The sequence below is a fragment of the Mustela erminea genome, chromosome 16 (assembly GCF_009829155.1).
Source record: "Mustela erminea isolate mMusErm1 chromosome 16, mMusErm1.Pri, whole genome shotgun sequence".
NCBI lineage: Eukaryota > Metazoa > Chordata > Mammalia > Carnivora > Mustelidae > Mustela > Mustela erminea.
Window position 1 is genome coordinate 19,548,509 of NC_045629.1, and position 23,790 is coordinate 19,572,298.

General features: G+C 39.6%; 2 protein-coding genes across 2 annotated transcripts in view; one reads left to right on the top strand and one right to left on the bottom strand.

Annotated features, from left to right (window-relative positions):
- Positions 1 to 23,790, bottom strand: part of CPA6 (carboxypeptidase A6) — a 357,356-nt gene that overhangs the window by 245,399 nt on the left and 88,167 nt on the right. The gene's annotated exons all lie outside the window — the stretch shown is intronic.
- On the top strand, positions 21,597 to 23,494 carry LOC116574878 (mitogen-activated protein kinase 1-like). Its single transcript, XM_032315818.1, has one exon. It carries the CDS (start codon positions 21,801 to 21,803, stop codon positions 22,899 to 22,901), a length of 1,101 nt encoding a protein of 366 aa, XP_032171709.1. The 5' UTR covers positions 21,597 to 21,800; the 3' UTR covers positions 22,902 to 23,494.

A 23,790-nucleotide genomic window follows, 5' to 3' on the forward strand; every position in this document is an offset into this window, starting at 1 on the left:
CTCTCCTCAAGCCAATATATTCTCTGTTGCTACTAGTAGGGTCTTTGTGAAATATAAATCTGATTATGCATTCAGTCACTATTTACTAAAGTCCTGCTCCTGCCAGCCAGTACTGTAGGTTCTGAAGTTTCTCCCTCAGCAACTTTCCATCATGTATGGGATTAGGTGCTAGTCAGCCTCCTCTCCTGCTTCCCTTACCCAACCCACATGCTGGTTTTTCAGCCATACCAGTCACTTTTATTTCCCGAGAGTGATGTGCTGACTCATCCTTTCTTGTCTTTGTTCTTTCTACAATGAAAACCCTTTTCCCCATCTTGTTCATATGAAATGTTCCCTATATCTCTAACATGGAGCTAGGTGGCTTTTCTGTAGAGGCTCCTCTGATCTCTTTCTAATCCAGATGGAGGGCTGCATGGTACATTGTATGTCATAGGGCCACAACAGCACTTCTAGCCCTTGCTTGCAGATTACACAAGTGTAATACATAGGTTATAAATACAGCACTGGATGGTAATGCTTTCTTCCCATTGCTATCTTTCTCCCTGCAGTGCAAGCTCCCTGAGCATCTTGGCATGCCCAGCTCCATATAAGGTATGTAACGCACATTTGTAGAGCAACATAGGTGTAACTGTGTGTCTGTCTCCTATACCTCTAAATGTTATTTTTTAGGGCCTTTTCTTCTCATTCCATAGATCTTTCTTGACAATCTCAACTCTTACTTTTTTTTTTTCTTTTCAGTGTTCCAGAATTCATTGTTTATGCACCACACCCAGTGCTCCATGCAATACATGCCCTCCACAATATCTACCACCATGCTCACCCAACCCCTCACAGCCCCCCTCCCAAACCCTCAGTTTGCTACTCAGAGTCCACAGCCTCTCATGGTTTGTCTCCTGCTCCAATTTCCCCCAACTCACTTCTCCTCTCCATTTCTCAATGTCATCCTCTTACCTGACACATCTATACATTGCTAACTCCCCAAAATTTATCTCTAAAACCTCTCTTCCAAGTTCCTGCTCAGATACCTGACTATATAACTAGTTATGTCTTCCTGAATGTATCCAGAACACATCAAGCATAATATCCAACAATAAAATTATCTTTTCCTCAAATCCACCACTTCTCAGTTTTAATTGCTACCCCATATCCAGACACCCCCAAGCCAGAAATCAGGGTTGTGTCTTTGAAAGTTCTTTCTTTCTCATTCAAACATCCAGTTCATTGCCAAATCTAGTTCATTTGACCTCTAGTTCTGACCTTGAATCTTTCTTCATCATCAGTGCTTTTCCTGTGCTCTCTATTTTCTCGTCTACTACTGAGCCTCCTAACTGTTCTTTCTGATACCATCCTGCCTCCTTCAATCTGTACTGCACAATGCAGGCAAGCTATCTTTGGGGAAAAAATAATGCAAATAGCATCCTGTCCCTCCTCCTTAAAACTATTCAGTATTTTACCATTTATGAAAAGATAAAATTGTTCAAGTTCTTAGCATAACCTGCAAAACTCTATGCCAGTGGGCCCCTGCTTTCCTCTCCAGGCTTTTCTTGCACTTCTCACTTTTTATGCTATAGACATACAACCCAGAATTCTTCCTACCAAATGGAAACAGACACATAACAAAATTCAAATTCAGATTTTATCAGTTATCAGGGAATGCAGATATTCCCTGATTAAATTATGGCTGCCAGTCATCATTCAAATGGCCAAAATTGCTAATTAAGAGACAAAGCAATAGTATGTGTAACTGAGCAGTACCTAAGGTGGGAAAGGAATATACCAACTTATTTATTTCAGTTAAAAGTAGCTGGAATCATTTAAGGTATAGTTTATCTTGGGAGAAAAAATAGAATAGATTAAGTGGTAATGGCTGTTCTAAGGTAAGTCTTTTCCTCTGATGCTCACTAAGATATTGTCACTTTCTTCCAAGTCTCTTTCCAAACACTTTCCCAGCTCTTGATCACTGAAAATATATTATAAATACGAGAGAACTTCAAATCCATACTTTAATAAACTACAAACCTAATTATATTTGGAAAACTGCCCTAAGGCCCTGTTGTACATTTCAACAATGTACTCAACCAGCTTAATGTTTAAGGACTTCACCTTACTAAAACTGTCCTATTCATGAATTTCATCAAAAACAGTTTTCACACTTATCATAAGTAATGAATTAATCCCAGGTTATCAACATGCAAAACACATTTTATGATACATTGCCTTTTCTTTTCATTGCATTTCTTTTATTGCTTAGAGATCTTCCCCAGTGATAAGCCAAGATGATTTTCAAAAAAATGAATTGGAAAAGATAGCAACCTTTAAATTATTATTTTTCTTTACTGTGGAAAAGTTTCATCACTGTAGTCAGTGTTTTTAATAATCCAGATAAAAAGTAGTTATAGGTTGGTAATTTCAAATCTAGTTCAGTGTCAGCAAAAACAAACCCCAACTGGTCCGATTTTTATTACTTATGGACGCAGCATAGCATAATATAATAGCTTTGGATTTGGGGTTCAGAAAACCTAAGTTTGAATCACCTGGGAGCATAAATTTGGAAAAATAGCTTTTCTGACCCTGAGTTTTCTCCAGATAATATTACATCGACTAGGAGGTTGGTGAGTTGAAGTGAACTTAACTACCAGTGTAGTGTTTGACATGTGGCAGGGGTTAAGAACTGCAGCTTTCATGAATTGTAATGATGTAAAGTTCTCTATCTTTCCTTGATCTTATTCACAAGGGAGAATGCTACAAGATGCTTTTGGTATTCATATTGCTGAGTTGTTGCAGTTAATATGGTGATTAATTCCACTGATTTCCTAAAGGATGTGGGTTTTCTGGAAAAGATAGGTTTATTTTATTATGGTTCACTTGAGAGTTTAGTGACATTGGCATTACTACTATTGCCAACAATATATAGATTAACATCATTTAGAGTTATCTTAGAGTTCTGGGATTATTGTGGACCTCTACAGCTTCCATTTGTAGTTCCATTCTAAAGGGAAAGACTTTTCTGTTTAGCTCTAGAATTTCTAACCATATTAGGAAGCAAACACTAGTTCATTTTTGTATTTAGTAACTTAAGTATTTGTTGAATATGGACCACACACCATTCTAAGCAAAGAGGAAACAGAAATGATAAAAAAATAAAATCCCTGACATTTGTCAGAGAGAAAATACACATACATAACACGTAAATAAATCATATATTCTGCAAGATGGTGAGGAGCACCATGGAGACTAGAAGACAGGGAATTCTAATTCTTAATTTTAATTCTTCTAATTTTAAATATGGTGGCCTAAGAGGGTATAATTGAAGTGACACTTGCATAAAGACATGAGGGAGATGAATGAGAAAGCCACAAGGGCCTTTGTGGGAGAAATGTTTTAGGCAGAGGGAAGAACAAGAGCAAGGGCCGAGATGCAGGAGTGTTTTGATGACTGAGGAATAATGAAGAGGCAGCGTGGCTGGTGACCAGTGAGCCAGGGAAAGAACAGGGGGAGGCATCAGAAGCAGGGCCTTGAAGGCATTAGGACTCTGGTTTTTACAAAACCAGTGCTCTAACCCCTGAGCTAAGGAGCCAGGACTCTTGTTTTTAATGCAAGGGAGAAGGAAAGTCACCAGAGGTTTTTAAGTGTAGATATGTGTGATCTGAGTGGAATAAAGGAATTTGTTTAACCTTTTCATTCAGCAGATAACCTCTTGCTCCTATAGTTTCTGCAGCCCACCTAGAGGTCTGGTCCCACCGCTGGTTCCTTCAAAAGTCAAGCTCCAGGGGGCCCTTTGTGTCCCCTGCAAAATTTGGGTCACTACAGTCCATCCTAATGTAGAAACTGTTCTATCACAGTCTAAGAGATTCTGGGGTAAGAGTCAGTTATGTAGGATGTAGAATATGCTCTAGCAGTGTCTAAGAAATGGAAAATCAGAAAAAGCAAGCAGGGGTGGAGAGAATAAACATCAACTAACCATATACCACTCCCTACAGCCCCTAAAAACTACCATTTTACTTTCTATGACTCTACTTTAGGAATTTTATTTAAAGGGAATCATTTTTCTTTTTCTGTTTATTTCACTTAGTAAAAGGTCTTCAAATTTTACCTAGTTTGTAGCATGTGTCAGAAATTCATTTTTTAAAGGCTGAATAATCGTCTATAGTATAGATATACTTAAGCTCTTTTAAAGTCTACTGCTTCAGCCCAACATCACCACCTTGAACATTCCTTCATCCATTCAGGCTACCGCAACCTCCTCAGACAATGATTTTGTGGAGGGTCCTGGAAGAGGCAGGGAGCTAAAAGTGGAGAAAAGAAAAGTTACACTGAGATAGAAGGAGTCCAGGATGACTGGTACTATATGTCAGTTTAGAGTTAGAGAGTGACATGTGAGATTATTAGCTCCTCTTGGCTTCAATTTCTTCTTGTAGTACATGTAGGTAATCTAGAAAGAATTCATGGAGTAACCAGAAATTCACAGCCTTCTGGTGCAGTCCATTCCAATTCTGTCTCCATTTCAGGTACCAGCACTAACCTTTGAGTTTTTTGGAACAATAACTTGTGATATAGCTCTGAGAGAGAAAGAGAGAGAGAGAGAGAGAGAGAGAGAGGTCCCAGACTACATACTGTTTCTAAGGGAGGAAACATTACTCCTGTCCCTCATAATTCATTGCTTATTTGTTTTTATGATAAAACTATTATTTTAATGTACATGTTAAGGGGACAAAATGCTATGCAGTAAGCCCCTTGGAAAGTTATTTGGTGTCAGTAATATAGAGGTACATCTCTCATCCTCAGGAAAAAGAAGTTTCCTTGACAATCTCAACTAGAGTGGAGTCACACAGAGGGGAGAAGAAACCGAAAAATATGGGAAAGAAAACAAAGAGCTGATATGTTCGGAAGACTTTCCTCTGAGAAATGGGCTTGTGAGGCTGATGGCCACTGTTGGTGACAGAACCTATCCCTTAACACCTCTTCAGAAGAGGTTGCATCTTCCTATAGCTGGTCCTTTCTGTGAAGAATTCTCTATTCAGAAACTGAACAATAAAAACCAAATGTATATACTGCACTGCCTTAGGGGAAAAAAAAACCACACCTCTGGATCTCAAGGCAAATATAAAACAGAGATGAAGGGATAATTGAAAACCAGTAAAGTTCATTTTTCAGTTACAACATGTAGGTGTAGTAGATTTGGTTAAGCCCGTATAACACTTTTAGCCTGTTATTAGCTAGTTAGAAGAGTCTTCCAACAAGACTCTTTGAAGTGACTGATATAGCAGATACAACTTTTATGAAAGATTTAAAAAAAAAAAGATTTTGAAAGCCTCCAACTTTTATGAAAGATTTTGAAAGCCTCCATAATGTCTTAGGTTATTAAACAATGCATTTGTTAATCCTCATGGTCTAGGTGGAAACACAGATTATAGAAAGCAGGTAATGAACACCCATTTGAAAATAAGGTAGCAGGACAGGTACATTATGGGAAGGATACTGTGGTATGCTACAAAAGTTAAGAGAAATGTCAACAACCAAGTCTTGGATAAAAGAGGAATCAGGCCATCTCTAAAGTTCTTATTCCAAAAGCTAATAGACTGTAATGGATTGTCCTACACCTGCCGGGACTCAGCTTAGAAGTTTGGATGTTCCTAGTTCAAGTGACCAGAGGAAACCAACACCAATTCCACATTCCAAGGTGAGAAAATATGATTCAATGGTTTTGGGTGAGATGTCATTCCAGACCTATCCCTAACATTTGTGGGATCTGAGTTAAAGTGTAAATAGAAACATTCCAGGAAAGAGATTCTTAATTATAGCGAGGGGAGGCAGTGGGGAGGGCGTGGTAGTATAGGTGATGGGGATTAAGGAGTGTGCTTGCTGCCATGAGCGCTTGGCATTGTATGGAAATGTTGAATCACCCTATTGTATACCTACTCCAGATATTGCCCCGTATGTTAACTAAATGGAATTTAAGCAAAAACTTAAAAAAAAAAAAACCCCTAAATGTGTAAATGTTAGAAGTTACAAATCAAGGTAATAAAGATAAAATGTTCTTTCCTTTTACCTTGACAAGCATACCTAACAGCCTGGAAGTCCAGGTTCAAACTGAATTATTGGATCTAATGGCAGTACTGCACCCAAGTGTAGCATAGCAGCAAGATAGTTGGCCCCTAGCCTGCTACCCATTTGCTACATTCTACTCCTGCCTTTGGATACTCTAATTTGTATATCCAAACTTCAAATATAGCCCAAACATACAGCTGCCCCATCATACCAATTGGGCCTATGGCTGCAAGGCTCATGTGGTCCTAGATGTGGGCTTGAGGCTTTCAGGGATGGATTCCAGGGCCCTGGATTCCCACACAGTCAAAGGATGGCACACTTTGAGTAGAATGGGGCTGCAGGAGGAGGAGGAACAGAGTATGGTGCCCAGGGCATTGATCCCTGTCACTTACGTAGTTGATTGTAATACTAGCTGTAATACTAGGAAAAATGATCATTCTGGTTCTGTTAGTGTATTCAAAGTTCATCCTATTAGAAGTCTAGTTAAGTGCCTTAAAGAATAGAAAAGGAACTTCATACTCACTTAGTTTACTGCACACTAAATCAAAAGAGATAAAAATTTCCTAGGTACTACCTAGGAATGGGGAAAACAGAAAATGGTCACAGTAACACAAACGATATAAGCAATTTATCTTCTTACTTCTTACTTCTGAAGTTGAAACTGCTTATTCTGCCCCCAAAAAAGATCAGCAAAAGTTTCACTTCTACAGGTCAAATAAACTATTGAGGTCAATCTTGTGGCTTTGTTATACAAAATTTCTATTTCTTCTCTTAGGACAGATAAAGAAATAAAATACTACAACACCTGAAAATAGTTCAGATTAAAACTGTGCTAAGGTTTTATTCCATTACTTTCCTCTCTTGGGTTCCCTAATAAGCATATCTGTTTGCAACTAAGATCATCAGAACCTTGCATGAGTGATTCTCTACATGAAGTTGTAATTTCCCATTTTCTCACCTAAATTTCCACTGCTGAAATTGAATAATGTGACACCAAAAGAAAAAAAGGACATGGGAACATATCTCTCAAGAAACAGTGAATATCTCCAACAACAAAGACTGAAAACAGCAGATGGAAAGTAGTTTGTACACAACTATTTTGAAAGTCCTTTAAAAAATATAGATTATCTATTTAGATTAATCACATATACCTGGGATTTTTCATTGCCTAAACCATCAAGTCCAAATTCACTGAAATTTTCCTCCATCTGGTCTTGCTTTTTTCTATCCTCCTGTATACACAACATTATTCTTTCTATGGTCCTGTTCCCCTCCCTGCCCCACCTTTCCTCTTATCCTAGGGCTTCCAGTGGGCCCCCATTTGTGACATCAAGGATTCTCAAGGGTGCAAAAAATTTAGTTTGAGTATAAGTTTCAGAATAAAAAAACTCTAGTCTTGAGTTCCAGTTCTGCCACTGACAAATTATGTGATTCTAGACAAGTTATTTCTGCTAATCTCCAGTTTCCTCATTTGTAAAATGGGATAACAATTATGCTTATTTCATTGGATTGTGATATAGATAGTTGAGTACAGATAAACTCTTAGGACAGTGCTTGGCAAGAGTTAAGCCTTCCATAGGTGATGTTTAACATCACTTGTCAGGGAAATGCAAATCAAAATGCAAATGAGATATCACGTTACATCTGTTAGAATGGCTAAAATTTAAAAATACAAAAAATAACAAGTATTAGGATGTAGAATAAAAAGGAAGGTTTATAAGTTACTGGTGAGAATTTAAACTGGTATGGCCACTGTGGAAAAGAGTATGGAGTTTCCTCAAAAAATTAAATAAAGCACTATATGATCCAATAATTCCACCATTGGCTATCTACCCAAAGAAAGCACAAACATTAATTTGAAAAGATATATGTAACCCCAAGTTTATTGCAGTATTATTTACAAAAACCAAGGTATGGAAGCAACCTAAGTGTCCACTGATAGACAAATGGATAAGGAAGAGGTGGTATGAATCTTGTGAAGTGAATCAACAACCAAAGGTAAAATCAGACCTCTAAATAGGGAACTATTGGTTGCTGGAGGGGAGAGCAGTAGGGGGTGGAAAATGGGTGAAGGGGAGTGGGAGAGACAGGCTTCCCGACACAGCAGGGGGAATATAGTAATAAAACTTTGATGACCTTTTGTATGGTAACAGATGGTAGCTTCATTTATGGGGAACATAGCATAAGGGATAAAATTGTTAAATCACTATGTTATACACCTGAAACTAATGTAACGTTGTGCATCAACTTTACATGAGAAGTTTATATATATCCCTTCCATGGGTAGTTAAAAATCAACTTATTCTCTTAGGGTTTGTGCTCACCCCCATAGGTTCATCTCTTGCTGTTCTCAGTCTTATAGTTTTCACTTCAGAGCTACTGAACTGCTTAGAGTTTTGTAAACATGTTGTACTATTCTGTGTAGGATGGTTGACTTGTACTTTATTTTAAAGAACCAAAATGAGATATGACCACTTCAAGAGTTCTCCCCCTTTCCCAGACACAAGGCACTGCTACTTCTATCCATTCTTCTCTGCCACACTTCCCCAGTAGAGAATCTAAGACTTTGGTTGGTAAGGAGAGTCACAGAAATGGGCAAGAAGATTTTCAGCAAGTTCTCCAAAGTCAAGTGTTACCCATTTCCTCAGGAAAACCAAGGACACCTCAGATATTGGTGAGAGAAGGCTAAAGAGAATCACTCTTTCCAGTGGAGGGCCCTGGTGGCAGTCAGTGAAGCTGGACAGAAAGGAGACCAGGTCTGTGAACTCAAAGCCCTACCATCTGGACAGAAAGTCCTCCTGGCTTCCTCCTTGTTATTGAGGATGGGAAGCAGCAAGCAGGTAGGGTTAGGGGTCCAATGAAAGGTAGATCTTAGAGGGCTCCTTAGGGAAAGGTTTTTTCTTTTTCTTTCTTTTTTTCTAATTCCAGAACCCAGAGCAACAGCATGGTGAGGCACCTGGTGTTGAAGGCTCTGTGCATCCCTGGCTGGGGACAGGTACTACATGAGGCTATGACTATGACCAAAGCTTGTGACATAGTGGTCCTGGGTAAACACTGCAGCCTTGTCTGGGAACCACGGGTTTCTCAGAGTAGTTGAAACACCTGATTATTCTTGAGTCCTCCAAACATTTGTTTGGGGCCTTAGGCCTTAGAAAATGTTAGTTTTGGTCTTTTCAGAATAGCAGAGCCAAAGCGAACACCTGCTATACACAGTATTGTAAGTTACACAGTTTACAAGTCTATATTTCCATTCCTTTTAGACTGTAGGTCCTTTGAACACAGGTACGTGGTTATTACTGTCACTAGTGCCAACAAGAGCATGGCTTACAGAAGATGTTCTATGAATGTGTAGTTATCTGGAATCAAAAAATCTATCTGGCACCTAAACAGGTTCTTAATTCATGTAACGTTCCTATACAAGAGCTATTCTGTAATGACTTTGCCTTGTAATCACCTTTTCACTATTAAAGACCCTATATATGCTTTCCTTTCAAGAAAATCATATTTTGGAAATTGTGGTCTCCTAGACTATAATTATTAGAAATCTGCTTCCTGTTTTTGTTTGGCATATCTTACTGCCAAAAAAATTTTCTTAAAAGCCTGAGGTAGCCATTTACCATGAGATAATCATGATATATGAGCTAATCAATGATCTCACTTCATTGCCAAGAGAAGAATTTGTAACTTTAGTTTATATGGTTTCTGATGAGGCATTTCATTTTTTATTTCTTAAAAAGATTTTATTTATTTACTTGCCAGAGAGAGAGAGAAAGAGAGAGCAAGAGAGACTGAGAGAGCCCAAACAAGGAGAGCAGAAGGCAGAGGGAGAGGCAGGCTCCTCACTGAGCAGGGAGCCCAATGCAGGACTCAATTCCAGGGCCCTAGGATCATTACCTGAATTGAAGGCAGATGCTTAACTGACTGAACCACCCAGGCGTCCAACAGATAAGAGATTTTTAAACATTGAAACTTAATGGTGGGTTTCCATTTCCACTCTGATGACCTCTGCAAAAGAAACCATTAGTTCAGTGGGCAAAGGATGGTGCCCAGTATTTCAGATCAAGAGTGAGGTCTTTGTGTTCAATGTCACAGGTGGCTTGGTGACTAAGTTTTGATTCTTAGATCTGGAAAGGACCTCAGAACCCACCCTGCGGCCCCTAAGTCCTGTCCTCTCAAAACAGGCCATATAGGCCAGTGTCCCAAAACTATTATTAGGGGTAGAACCAGGACCCAGGTGTCCTAACTCCCAACCTGTGGAGTTAGGATACCTGGGTTCAAATCTTGTTTAAATTTCCCCACAAAAAGTTATAAAGGAATGTTAAACTGTATAAGGCCTTAGCAGACATTGGGTCAACTTTTACATTTCCTCTCATTTTACAGGCTTAAAAAGGGAAGCTCAGCAAGGTTAGGTGACTCATTTGAAGGTGAATCTCAGAGTTAGAAGTGAAGTTGGGATTTTATTTCTTGTACCCTGACTCCCCATCCAATTTCTTTTGCTATGAGAATCTGAAATCTGTTAAAACCCATAGGAAGACAAGATATATTTCAGCTTCAAGTGATGTGACACAGCTTGGAATGAAGTTCATTGCTGTATATCCAGAACCTCCATGGCTAAAGGGGCTGCTCACTCTTAGGAGAACTATGTAGGTATTAGGCACTAGAAATAGAAAGATGGACAAGGGGCCTCCTGGGTGGCTCAGTTGGTAAAGTATCTCACTCTTGATTTTAGCTCAGGTCATGATCTCCACTGAGAGACTGAGCCCTGCCTTGGGCTCCTGTGCTGGGCATGAAGTCTACTTGAGATTCTCTCTATCCTTCTCCCACTTCCTCTCCCCCATCCCATTTGTGTTCTCCCTTAAAAAAAAAAAGAAAAGAAAAGAAGAAGATGGACATGGATGGTCCAGACTTTCAGGCTGCTGGGAGGACATGAGCTTCTCAAGTAAGAACATGTCTAGCCAGCAGCCATTGTTGTGACCACAAATCAAAAGAACTGCTCTAATTGAAATGAGTTAACTTCTCTAAGTTATGATAGGATTTTATAAATGCAGAGCTAGCTCTTTTATTCTTATTATAGTAGCTGCTCTCCAGTTACTTATCTCATAATTAATATAGCTCAGTGATTTATAGCATATCCTACAAAAAATATGCTCTACTAGGAAAAATGGATACCTGCTTGAAGGTGTGATATCAATTTTTTAATTCATTCATCTGGAGGTTTATGATAACCAAATCCGCTGATAACTCAAAAAAATATATCTAAATGTCTACTGGGCACCCAGCATTAAACCATGTATTAAGGGAGGGAGGAGGAGCAATATGGCATAGGAGTAGGAGAACTAATATAATCAGGTCCCAGGAGTTCAGCTAGAGAGTTATCCAACCATTCTGAACACTTACATACTCAACAGGAGAGCAAAGAGAAAAAGAGAAGCAATTCTCAGAACAGAAAAGTGACCATTTTCTGGAAGGTAGGACGTGCAGAGAAGTGACTCCAAGGCAATGTACGGGAAGATAGACCGTGGGTGGAGGGGTTGGCTCCCAGCAAGCAGTAGAGCAGTGAAGCACAAAATCAGACTTTTAGAAGTCTGTGCCACTGAGGGACAGCAAACCAGAAGCAAAGTGGCATGGAGCCCTTGCAGGGACAGTGTAGTCTCAGGATCCATGGGGTCACAAAAAGACCAGGGGTGCTGGGGTGTGGCAGAGCTCCCAGGTATCACAACAGGCAAGCTGGTGCAGAAATGGAGTTGAGGAGTGGACTCTAACATCAGGGTTACCTTAAACCAGGATCCAAGGCACTGTGAGGCCACTGTTTTGTGAGCAGGGACACTACACATGTCATATCAGAAGACACCCCTTCCTTCCTCCTCTGGAAGGAGTGGCATGGGAGCATGCTACAGGAGTCTGCTGGGTTTGGAGACTCCAAATGTAGCCGTGTGCCAGAGATAGAAATTCTTGGTCACAAGCTGGTTGAGCATGGAGCCTGGCTGGAGACCAGGGAGACAAGAGGGACTGACTGCTTTTCTCTGAGGCTGCAATGAACAGTGGGACCCCCAGTGCTCAGGTCGTCTGGGGCTGGAAACTGCAAGGCCACCATTTTCATTCCCGTCCTCCTAGACTGTATAGAAAGCATTCAGGGAACAAAAGTTCCCGAGACCAAACCCAAGCAGATTAATAGCCTGGCCCCTGGCAAAGGCGGTACAATTCCAGCTCAGACAAAGACATTTGAGAATCATGACAACAAGCTCCTCCCCCAGAATATCAACAAGAATATCCAGCCAAGGTCAGACATTAGTAAGATGCCAAATCTAGAGTTCAGAATGATGATTATCAAGGTCCTAGCTGGGCTCAAAAAAAGCATGAAAGACATTAGAGAATCCCTTTCTGGAGAAATGAATCCCTTTCTGGAGAAATAAAAGAACTAAAATCTAACCAAGTTTAGAGTTAAAAAGGCTATTAATGAGGTGTAATAAAAAATGGAGGCCCTTATTGCTAGGATAAATGAGACAAAGAGAGAATTAGTGATAAAGACCAAATGATGGGGAATAAAGAAGCTGAGAAAAAGAGATAAACAACTACTAGACCACAAAGGGAGAATTTGTGAGGTAAGTGATACCATAAGACAAAACAATATTAGAATAACTGGGATCCCAGAAGAAGAAGAAAGAGAGAGAGGGGCAGAGGTATATTGGAGCAAATTATAGCAGAGAATTTCCCTATTTGGGGAAGGGGACAAGCATCAAAATCCAAGAGGCACAGATACCCCCCCCAAATCAATAAAATAGGTCCACACCCCATCATCTAACAGTAAAGCTTACAAGTCTCAGTGACAAACAGAATATCCTGAAAGCAGCTTGGGATAAGAGGTCTGTAACATACAATGATAGAAATATTAGATTGGCAGCAGACCTATCCACAGAGACCTGGCAGGCCAGAAAGAACTGAAATGATATATTCAAGGCACTAAATGAGAAAAATACACAGCCAAGAATACTATATCCAGCTAGACTGTCATTGACTATAAGAGAGATAAAAAGCTTCCAGGACAAACTGAAATTAAAAGAATTTGCAAACACAAAATCAGCCCTACAGGAAATACTGAAAGGGGTCCTCTAAGCAAAGAGAGAGCCTAAAAGTAACAGACCAGAAAGGAACAGAGACAATATACATTAACAGTCACCTTACAGGCAATACAAAGAAGCACTAAATTCATATCTTTCAATAGTTACCCTGAATGTAAATAGGCTAAATGCCCCAATCAAAAGAAACAGGATACCAGAATGGATTAAAAAAAGACCCATTGATATGCTGTCTTCAAGAAACTCATTTTAGACCCAAAGACACCTCCAGATTTAAAGTGAGGGGGTGAAAAACAAGTTACCATGCTAATGGACATCAAAAGAAAGCTGCGGTGGTAATCCTTATATCAGATAAATTAGATTTTTAACACAAAGACTACAATAAGAGATGAGAAAGGACACTATATCATAAAGGGTCTGTCCCACAAGAAGATAAAACAATTTAAATATCTATGCCCAACATGCGTGCAGTCAATTATATAAACCATTTAGTAACAAAATCAAAGAAACACATCAATAATAATACAATAATAGTAGGGGACTTTAACACACTCCTCACTGAAATTGACAGATCTTCTAAGCAAAAGATCAACAAGGAAATAAAGGCTTGACATGACACACTGGACCAGATGGACATCACAAATATACATTCCATCCCCAAACAACAGAATACACATTCTTCTCTAGTGCACATGGAACATTCTCCAGAATAGATCACATCCTGGGTCACAAATCAGGTCTCAACCAGTACCAAAAGACTGGGATCATTCCCTGCATATTTTCAGATCACAGTGTGTTGAAACTAGAACTCAACCACAAGAGGGAAGCTGGAAAGAACTCAAATACATGGAGACTAAAGAGCATCCTACTAAAGGATGAATGGGTGAACCAGGAAATTAAAGAAGAATTAAAAAAAAAAAACTCATGGAAACAAAGATAATGAAAACACAACTGTTGAAAATCTGTGGGAGACAACAAAGGCAGTCCTGAGAGGAAAATATACAGCAATACAAGACTTTCTCAAGAAACAAGAAAGGTCTCAAACACACAACCTAACCCTACACCTTACACCTAAAGGAGCTGTACAAAGAACAGCAAAGAAAGCCTAAACCCAGCAGAAGAAGAGAAATAAGAAACATCAGAGCAGAGATCAATGAAATAGAAACAAACATACAAACAAACAAAAAGCAGTAGAACAAGTCAATGAAATTAGAAGCTGGTTCTTCGAAAGAATAAGATTGATAAACCCCTGGCCAGACTTATCAAAAAGAAAAGAGAAAGGACCCCAATTAATAAAGTCATAAATGAAAGAAAAGATATCACAACCAACACCAAAGAAATACAAACAATTATAAGAACGTACTAGGAGCAAGTACACACCAGGAAATTTGACAATATGGAAGAAATTGATGCATTTTTAGACACATAAAAATTACCAAAACTGAACCAGGAAGAAATAGAAGACCTAAACAGACCCATAACCAGTAAGGGGATTGAAGTGGTCATCAAAAATCTCCAAACAAACAAGAGCCAGGGCCAGATGGCTTCCCAGGGGAATTCTACCAAGCATTTAAGGAAGAATTAATTCCTATTCTCCTGAAAATGTTCCAAAAAGGAGAAATGGAAGGAAAACTTCCAAGCTCATTTTATGAGGCCAGCATCACCTTGGTTCCAAAACCAGACAAAGACCCCATCAAAAAAGAGAATTACAGACCAATATCCTTGATAAACACGGAAGTGAAAATTCTCACCAAAATACTAGCCAATGAGATCTAACAGTACATTAAAAGCATTACTCACCAGGACCAAGTGGGATTTATTCTACAGCTGCAAGGTTGTTTCAACATCCACAAATCAGTTAATGTGATACAATACATTAATAAAAGGAAGAACAAGAATCATATGATACTCTCAATAGATGCTAAAAAAAATTTGACCAAGTACAGCATCCTTTCCTGATCAAAACTCTCCAAAGTGTAGGGATAGAGGGTACATACCTCAATATCATCAAAGCCATCTATGAAAAACCCACATCAAATATCTTCAATGGGAAAAAACTGAAATCTATTCCACTAAGGTCAGGAACACAACAGGGATATCCATTATCACCACTGCTATTCAACATAGTACTAGAAGTCCTAGCCTCAGCAATCAGACAACAAAAAGAAATTAAAGACATCTGAATTGACAAAGAAGTCAAACCCTCACTCTTTGCACATGATATGATACTTTAGGTAGAAAACCCAAAATATTCCACTCCAAAACTGCTAGAACTCATACAGGAATTCAGTAAGGTGTCAGGATAGAAAATCAATGCACAGAAATCTGTTGCATTTCTTAACACCAACAGCAAGACAGAAGCAAGAGAAATTAAGGAGTTGATCCCATTTATAATTGCACCTAAAACCATAAAATACCTAGGAATAAACCTAACCAAAGAGACAAAGAATCTATACTCAGAAAACTATAAAATACTCATGAAAGAAATTGAGGAAGACACAAAGAAATGGAATAATGTTCCATGGTCATGGATTGGAAGAACAAATATTGTGAAAATGTCTATGATACCTAAAGCAACCTACACATTTAATGCAATCCCTATCAAAATATCACCAATGTTTTCAAGGAAATGGAATAAATAATCCTAAAATTTTTTTTTAAAGAATTTATTTATTTGACACAGAGAGATCACAAGTAGGTGGAGATTCAGGCAGAGAGAGAGAGGGGGAAGCAGTCTCCCTGCTGAACAGAGAGCTCGATCAAACCTGATGTGGGGCTTGATCCCAAGACCCTGGAATCATGACCTGAGCCGAAGGCAGAGGTGTAACCCACTGAGCCACCCAGGTGCCCCAATAATCCTAAAATTTATATGGAACCAGAAAAGGCCCTGAGTAACCATAGGAATGTTGAAAAAGAAAACCAAAGTTGGTGACATCACAATTCCAGACTTTAAGCTCTATTACAAATTGTCATCATCAAGACAGTATGATACTGGCATGAAAATAGACACATAGATCAATGAAACAGAACAGAGAATGCAGAAATGGATCCTCAACTTAATGGTCAAGTAATCTTTGACAAGGCAGGAAAAATGTCCTATGGAAAAAAGACCGTCTCTTTCAACAAATTATGTTGGGAAAACTGGGATAGACACATGCAGAAGAATGAAACTGGACCATTTCCTTATAACACAGAAAAATAGACTCCAAATGGATGAAAGACCTCAATGTGAGACAGGAATCCATCAAAATCCTTGAGAACACAGGCAGGAACCTCTTCAACCTCAGTTGCAGTAATTTCTTCCTAGAAACATCATCAAAGGCAAGGGAAGCAAGGGCAAAACTGAACTACTGGGACTTCATCAAGATCAAAAGCCTTTGCACAACAAAGGAAACAGTCAACAAAACCAAAAGACAACTGACAGAATGGGAGAAGATATTCACAAATGACATATCAGATAAAGGGCTAGTATCCAAAATCTATAAAGAACTTATCAAACTCAACAGTCAAAGAACAGAGTAATCCAATCAAGAAATGGGCAGAAAACATGAAAAGACATTTCTCCAAAGAAGACATTCAAATGGCAAATAGGCACATGAAAAAGGGCTCCACATCACTCAACATCAGGAAATACAAATCAAAACCACAGTGAGATAGCACCTCACACCAGTCAGAATGGCTACAATTAACATGTCAGAAAACGACAGATGTTGGTGAGGATGCAGGGAAAGGGTAACACTCCTACACCTCTGGTGGGAATGCAAGCTGGTGTATCCATTCTGGAAAACAGCATGGAGGTTCCTCAAAAAGTTGAAAATAGAGCTACCCCATGACCCAGCAATCTCACTACTGGGTATTTGCCCTAAAGATATAAATGTAGTGATACGAAGGGACACATGCACCCCAAGGTTTATAGCAGGAATTCCACAATAATTAAACTATAGAAAGATCCTAAATGCCCATCAACAGATAAATGGATAAAGAAGATGTAAGATATATATATATACACACACACATATATACATACATACACACACGCATGCATACCATGGAATACTATGCAGCCATCAAAAATCCTGAAATCTTGCCATTTGTAATGATGTGGATGGAACTAGAGGGTATTATGCTAAGGAAAATAAGTCAATCAGAGAAAAACAATTATCGTATGATATCTCTGATATGAGGAATTTGAGAGGCAGGGCTGGGAATCATTGGGGGTTGGGAGGGAAAAAATGAAACAAATGGGGCTGGGGAGGGAGACAAATCATAAGAGACTCTTAATCCCAGGAAACAAACTGAGAGTTGCTGGGTGGTGGGGAGGGAAGTGATAGGGGGCTGGGTTATGGACATTGGGGAGGTTATGTGCAATAGCGAGTGCTGTGAATTGTGTAAGACGGATGATTCACAGACGTACCTGGGGAACAAATAATACATTATATGTTAATAAAAAACATGTATTAAATATGTAACAATGAATAAATATGTAAATATGTAAGAGAAAACTGACATGCAAATTTACAATTACATTTGCTAAGATGGAGGTGTTTGGAATACCATGGGAACAAAGGAGAAAATAGCACCCAATTCTTTGTGGGAGGAACATGTGTTAAAAGAGAGTGTTTGAGCTAGAATGATGGGGGCTGGTTGCCTGTAGATAGCTAAAGGAAGGGGACAGCTGTAGGTCAGAGTGGTCATGAAGATTACTCCAGCATCAGTGAAAGGATGCATTGGTGGCAGGTCCTGAAGAACCAGTATAGTTATCCATCAGCTTTCTTCCCATTAGCCAAAGATCTACTGGCAAAGTCATCTAACAAATCACTTGAAAAGATACCTTGGGTATCTGATTTATTCCAGTGCTAATTGCAAATCAGCTATTCACATTTTCAGATTACTAACTGAGTACACTTATTTTTAGAAGCTGAAAGTAGTCCCTTACCAATATAACTGTTCTTAAATGTGGACAACACTATTTAACACTATACAGACAACTGATTGCTTGAAGGTTCTTTATATATGAAGTAAGGGGAATAAGAGCCGAGTGAATTTAAAAAAAAAGATGTTTCGTTTCATGTTATATATCTACATGTTATATATAGACATATAGAATCTTTCTACAACCCATTCCAGGAATAAGATACAAAAATCATTTCCAAGCTGTCAAGGGCAAGATCACAGAATCTATATTGAGGTAATAGAATTCTTCTGGAATTTACTTGCATTTAACTTAGAAGTAATTCTAATAGTTTAGTAGTCTAGTTTCTCCACAAATAACTTCCTTCTGTCCCTTCCTTCTTTCCCCGTTGAACAACTATCATTTCCTAACACTGTGCTAGAATAACAAGAGGACAAGCATTTAAAAGGGATTGAATAGTTAGCTACAGATATTTGGTGCTTCTTGCTTATATTAGTGTAAGGAAAAGCAGAAAGGAAATACAAACACAGCTCTAAGGAAAAGAAAACAGTATGTGGGACCCATATAACGTGGAAAACATGAAACCTCAGCATTTAGGTGTCTCTAATAACTAGTGATTATAATCATGCTTGGTCATAAAAGATTAAATTTTAGCCTTGTTCAATTAGGACATGTTACATTTTAGAATGACTGCCTACTAAAATAATTAAAATAAAAATGTTGACGTTCATGTTGTTCTCAGCTCCTGGAAAACTAGTCTATTTCTTTGAAGGGTCTAAGAAGTCTCTTCAATTACCCACTTAAGTCACAAAATACATGCTTATTAGCAAAGGAAAATGAAGATTGTCTACAGATTAGATAAGCCATTTATTGCTGGCATAGGCAAACTTCACCCTCCTCATAGCAGCATTTCCTGAGATCAGAGAGCCCAACAGGAACAACCCAAGACAGTAAAAGAAAATGCAAGTTTATAAAAACTACTGAAAAACCAATGAAATTTATATTATCTCCTAATAGTTAGCCCGTGGTATTACTTTGCCTACGAGGAATAGTATGTGTACACACACACACACACACATGAAGTGTGTTTATAGGGAAGCAAATTAAGTATGTCTTTACTACCCACTGTTTTCTTCAGATTATACCTGAACTGCTTTGTGGGTTGAAAGTAATCCAGTAGAGTCCAGTAAGGAATACTGGAAATGAAACATTATACCAATTTAATATATACATGTTATCTACATCACTATCATGAATCTGAGTGTTCTGAGAAAGGAAACACTCATATGTTCATTCACCTATATATACAAAAACTAGCAGGTTTTCCCACCTTTGTCCCTTTTGTAAGGCAAGATGATGGCTCAGAAGGTATCTTCAGTTTTATTTGGTAAGAAATTAGTACTTTTCCTATATGTTGATGTGAGTTCTTATTCTGAGTGGGGATTGCAGTTATTGTGAACCCAGAGTTGTTTTAAGTAATTATTGTGTTGTCAGCTTTGAAAACAGTCATCTCCATCTTGCTTACAAGCTCACAGTGGTGTCTAGTTCGTGACAGGTGTTTATTAAGCATTTTTTGGGAATCAAAATTTGCCTGCCCCTTTGTCTTTCAGTTGTCTAACTTTATACCTCTTCCCCTCTCCTAGGCCTTGGGTTCCCCAACATCCTTAATCTTCCTTCATCATGCTCCCTATCTCTCCTCACTGCAGCTCTCTTAGCAGGACTGACTTTTCATGAAGGTTCTTCTTAGTGGTATCACATTGCAGTACACCTCTCTCTAAAACTAGCAGGGATGACGTTTTGGCTCCTTAATGTCAACAGGTGTTCTGTAGGTTTCATTGGTAAGGCTAATGGAAATGATTAAGAATCAGGTTGTGAAGGGGTGCCTGAGAGGCTCAGTGGGTTAAAGCCTCTGACTTTGGCTCAGGTCATGATCCCACAGTCTTGGGATCGAGCCCCACATCGGGCTCTCTGCTCGGTAGGAAACCTGCTTCCTCCTCCTCTCTCTCTCTCTCTCTAACTGCCTTTCTGCCTACTATATTATACATATTATATATATAATATAAATATATATAATTTATATTATATATATAATATAAATTATATATAAATATATATTTATTTATAAATAAATAAATAAATAAAATCTTCAAAAAAGAAAAAGAATCAGGTTGTGATATCTGAAGTATAAATACATATGAAACAAAATAAACTGCTGCTATCTCCTTATAGGTCTTCATTCTGGCCTCATATATTATACAAATATATGTATTTTATAAATATCTTATATTTATATATTTGTGTTTATATGCCAATTGACTAAAGGACATGATGTCATTGAATCTAAAACCCACCAATGTGTAGTTTGCTGCAGGAGCAGGAAACTTTTGAAAGAGCTATTAGTTTTCCATTGCTAAGAAAACCACTTGACATTAGAGCTTTCTTTGTGTAGGCTAGAGTATTACCTAGATTCACTTCTGCAGTAGCCTTCAATGATTCTTTCTTACCTACACCCTAAAAGAATTTTGAAGCATTATTTCCTCACACATTTTAAAGTTGGCATCTAATATATTTCACATGGTTTGTTAGCTAGAGTGGATATAGATTTTCAGTGTATTGTAAATATTGGTATTAAAAAAATACATCATACTTTTAAATGTACCAAGAGGAACCTAAACACCTTTTAGTAGTGGGAAATTTTACTTTTTTTTTCACTTTTTTCAATTTTTGACTTTTTTCTCTGTGAACTATTTTCATCCCATTTCTTGTGCCAAATTTTCTCCAACCTGCAAATCTTCTGATTCATCCTTTTATACTTCTGTGCAACCCAAGGCAGTTCATTTTGCATTTTGACCCATTCTCACTAAATGGTATCACTTCTACCCAGAACCTCAAGCGAGTAATGTAGAAATCATTCTTTTATCTTCCTCACTTACCCTAGTCATCAAATAATTTTTTTACTCGACCTCCCATATCAAACCAAATCCCTTCATCTCTCCAGCACCCGGAGGAGGTCTAACCAGAATTCTTAAAAGGAAATTTGTCAGGGAGCTGTGGTCCAACAAAAGCATATAGAGGAAACATCTGAAGCAACTTATATTTTATTTAGAAAATATCATGAAGTGCCACTCACACAGGCACCAAACCCAACTGAAGCCCTGCTCAGCACACAACCAAGATACTTTATTCTAAGTTCCATGAACTGAGGTTTTGCTTTTAAAATTGATTAAATGCCAAATTAGAGTCTTCTTTAAACAAGTAAGTCCTAATTGCCTCATTTGCTTTAAGTTTACAGGATGCCATAGGCACTACAGAGGAAGGTATTTCACTTAGCTTCAAAAACATAAATTTTTTAATGTAACAAAGTATGTTTCAAAAGTTGTAGATGATAGCAACTTGGAAGCTATAGCAAACTCTGCAGTAAGTAACAATGCAACCAGATGTGATTTGAGGGTATAAGTACACTGGGCAGCTAATCAAATGCAGTCCAGCAAGAAATATAAAAAGATGAACTGTGAAAAGAAAAAAGGAAACAGGCCCCTCCCTCCGCCGCTGGCCCGTCAGTCAGGCAGGCAGGCAGTCGGTCCGAGTGGTGGTGTCCTCTCCTGCTTTTCTAAGCGGTTCCGCCCTTGCTCCTTCCCGGTCGGCATCGGCAGCTGCACTCGCAGCGGCGCGGTCCCTCCGGGAGGCGCGGCGTGGGCCGAGCGGCGGCTGCAGAGCGTCGAGCCATTCGCGGCGGAGGCGGCGGCGGCAGCCCGGCAGCCAACATGGCGGCGGCGGCGGCGGCGGCGGCGGCGGCGGCGGCGGGCGCGGGGCCAGAGATGGTCCGCGGGCAGGTGTTCGATGTGGGGCCGCGCTACACCAACCTCTCGTACATCGGCGAGGGCGCCTACGGCATGGTGTGCTCTGCTTATGATAATGTCAACAAAGTTCGAGTAGCTATCAAGAAAATCAGTCCTTTTGAACACCAGACCTACTGCCAGAGAACCCTGAGGGAGATAAAAATCTTACTGCGCTTCAGACATGAGAACATCATTGGAATCAATGACATTATTCGAGCACCAACCATTGAGCAAATGAAAGATGTATATATAGTACAGGACCTCATGGAAACAGATCTCTACAAGCTCTTGAAGACGCAACACCTCAGCAACAACCATATCTGCTATTTTCTTTACCAGATCCTCAGAGGGTTAAAATATATCCATTCAGCTAATGTACTGCATCGTGACCTCAAACCTTCCAACCTGCTGCTCAACACCACCTGCGATCTCAAGATCTGTGACTTTGGCTTGGCCCGTGTTGCAGATCCAGACCATGATCACACAGGGTTCCTGACGGAGTATGTAGCCACACGTTGGTACAGGGCTCCAGAAATCATGTTGAATTCCAAGGGCTATACCAAGTCCATTGATATTTGGTCTGTAGGCTGCATTCTGGCAGAGATGCTGTCCAACAGGCCCATCTTCCCTGGGAAGCATTATCTCGACCAGCTGAACCACATTCTGGGTATTCTTGGATCCCCATCACAGGAAGACCTGAACTGTATAATAAATTTAAAAGCTAGAAACTACTTGCTTTCTCTTCCACACAAAAATAAGGTGCCATGGAACAGGCTGTTCCCAAATGCTGATTCCAAAGCTCTGGATTTACTGGACAAAATGTTGACATTCAACCCTCACAAGAGGATTGAAGTAGAACAGGCTCTGGCCCATCCGTATCTGGAGCAGTATTATGACCCAAGCGATGAGCCCATTGCCGAGGCGCCATTCAAGTTTGACATGGAGCTGGACGACCTGCCCAAGGAAAAGCTCAAAGAGCTCATCTTCGAAGAGACAGCTAGATTCCAGCCGGGATACAGATCTTAAATTTGTCAGGACACTCAGAGGACTGGACATGCTCAGACATCGGTGTTGTTCTTCCCAGTTCTTGACCCCGGTCCTGTCTCCAGCCCGTCTCGGCTTACCCACCTTGACTCCTTTGAGCCGTTCGGAGGGGCGGTTTCTGGTAGTTGTGGCTTTTATGCTTTCAAAGAATTCCTTCAGTCCAGAGAACTGTTCCTGGCATCCCTGTGTGTGTCACCCACTGGTGACCTGTGGCAGTATGTACTTTCAGTGCACCTACTGCTTACCGTTGCTTTAGTCACTAATCGCTTTCTGGTTTGAAAGATGCAGTGGTTCCTCCCTCTCCTGAATCCTTATGTGCTGCCCTGCTGACCCATGCAGTCACACCAGAGATAGTTCTTTCCAAATTGGCTCTCGTCACTGGCCTCTCACTTTATGATAGGGAAGGCTACTACCTAGGGCACTTTAAGTCAGTGACAGCCCTTTATTTGCACTTCATCTTTTCACCATCAGCGTTTCCCCGGAGCAGGAGCATGTGGAAACACCTGGGATGTCTTCGCAGCCTGCAGCAGGTGCTCCCATCTCGGAAACCTTTGGGGGCACTTGCCCATGTCTTTCCTCATGTTAGTCACTAGCATATTTAAGGTTTGTGCTGTTTGCCCAGCTTTTTGAAAACTCATTTTTCTAAATAAAAGAAAGAAGTACTGCACCCAGCAACTTCACTGTCTAGATTTACTGTGGTTTCTCGCACTATTCATAGAGGTAAAACACTCGCCCAGATGTGTTATCTGCAGTACTGTTTGCAAGGCTTACACAGAAAGATTGAAAGTGGCAGCTGCACTCGGGATTTAGTGAGAGATGGACACCGGAGCAGGGCACTAAGGAAGGCGTGTGGAGAAGCAGCCCTCAGGCC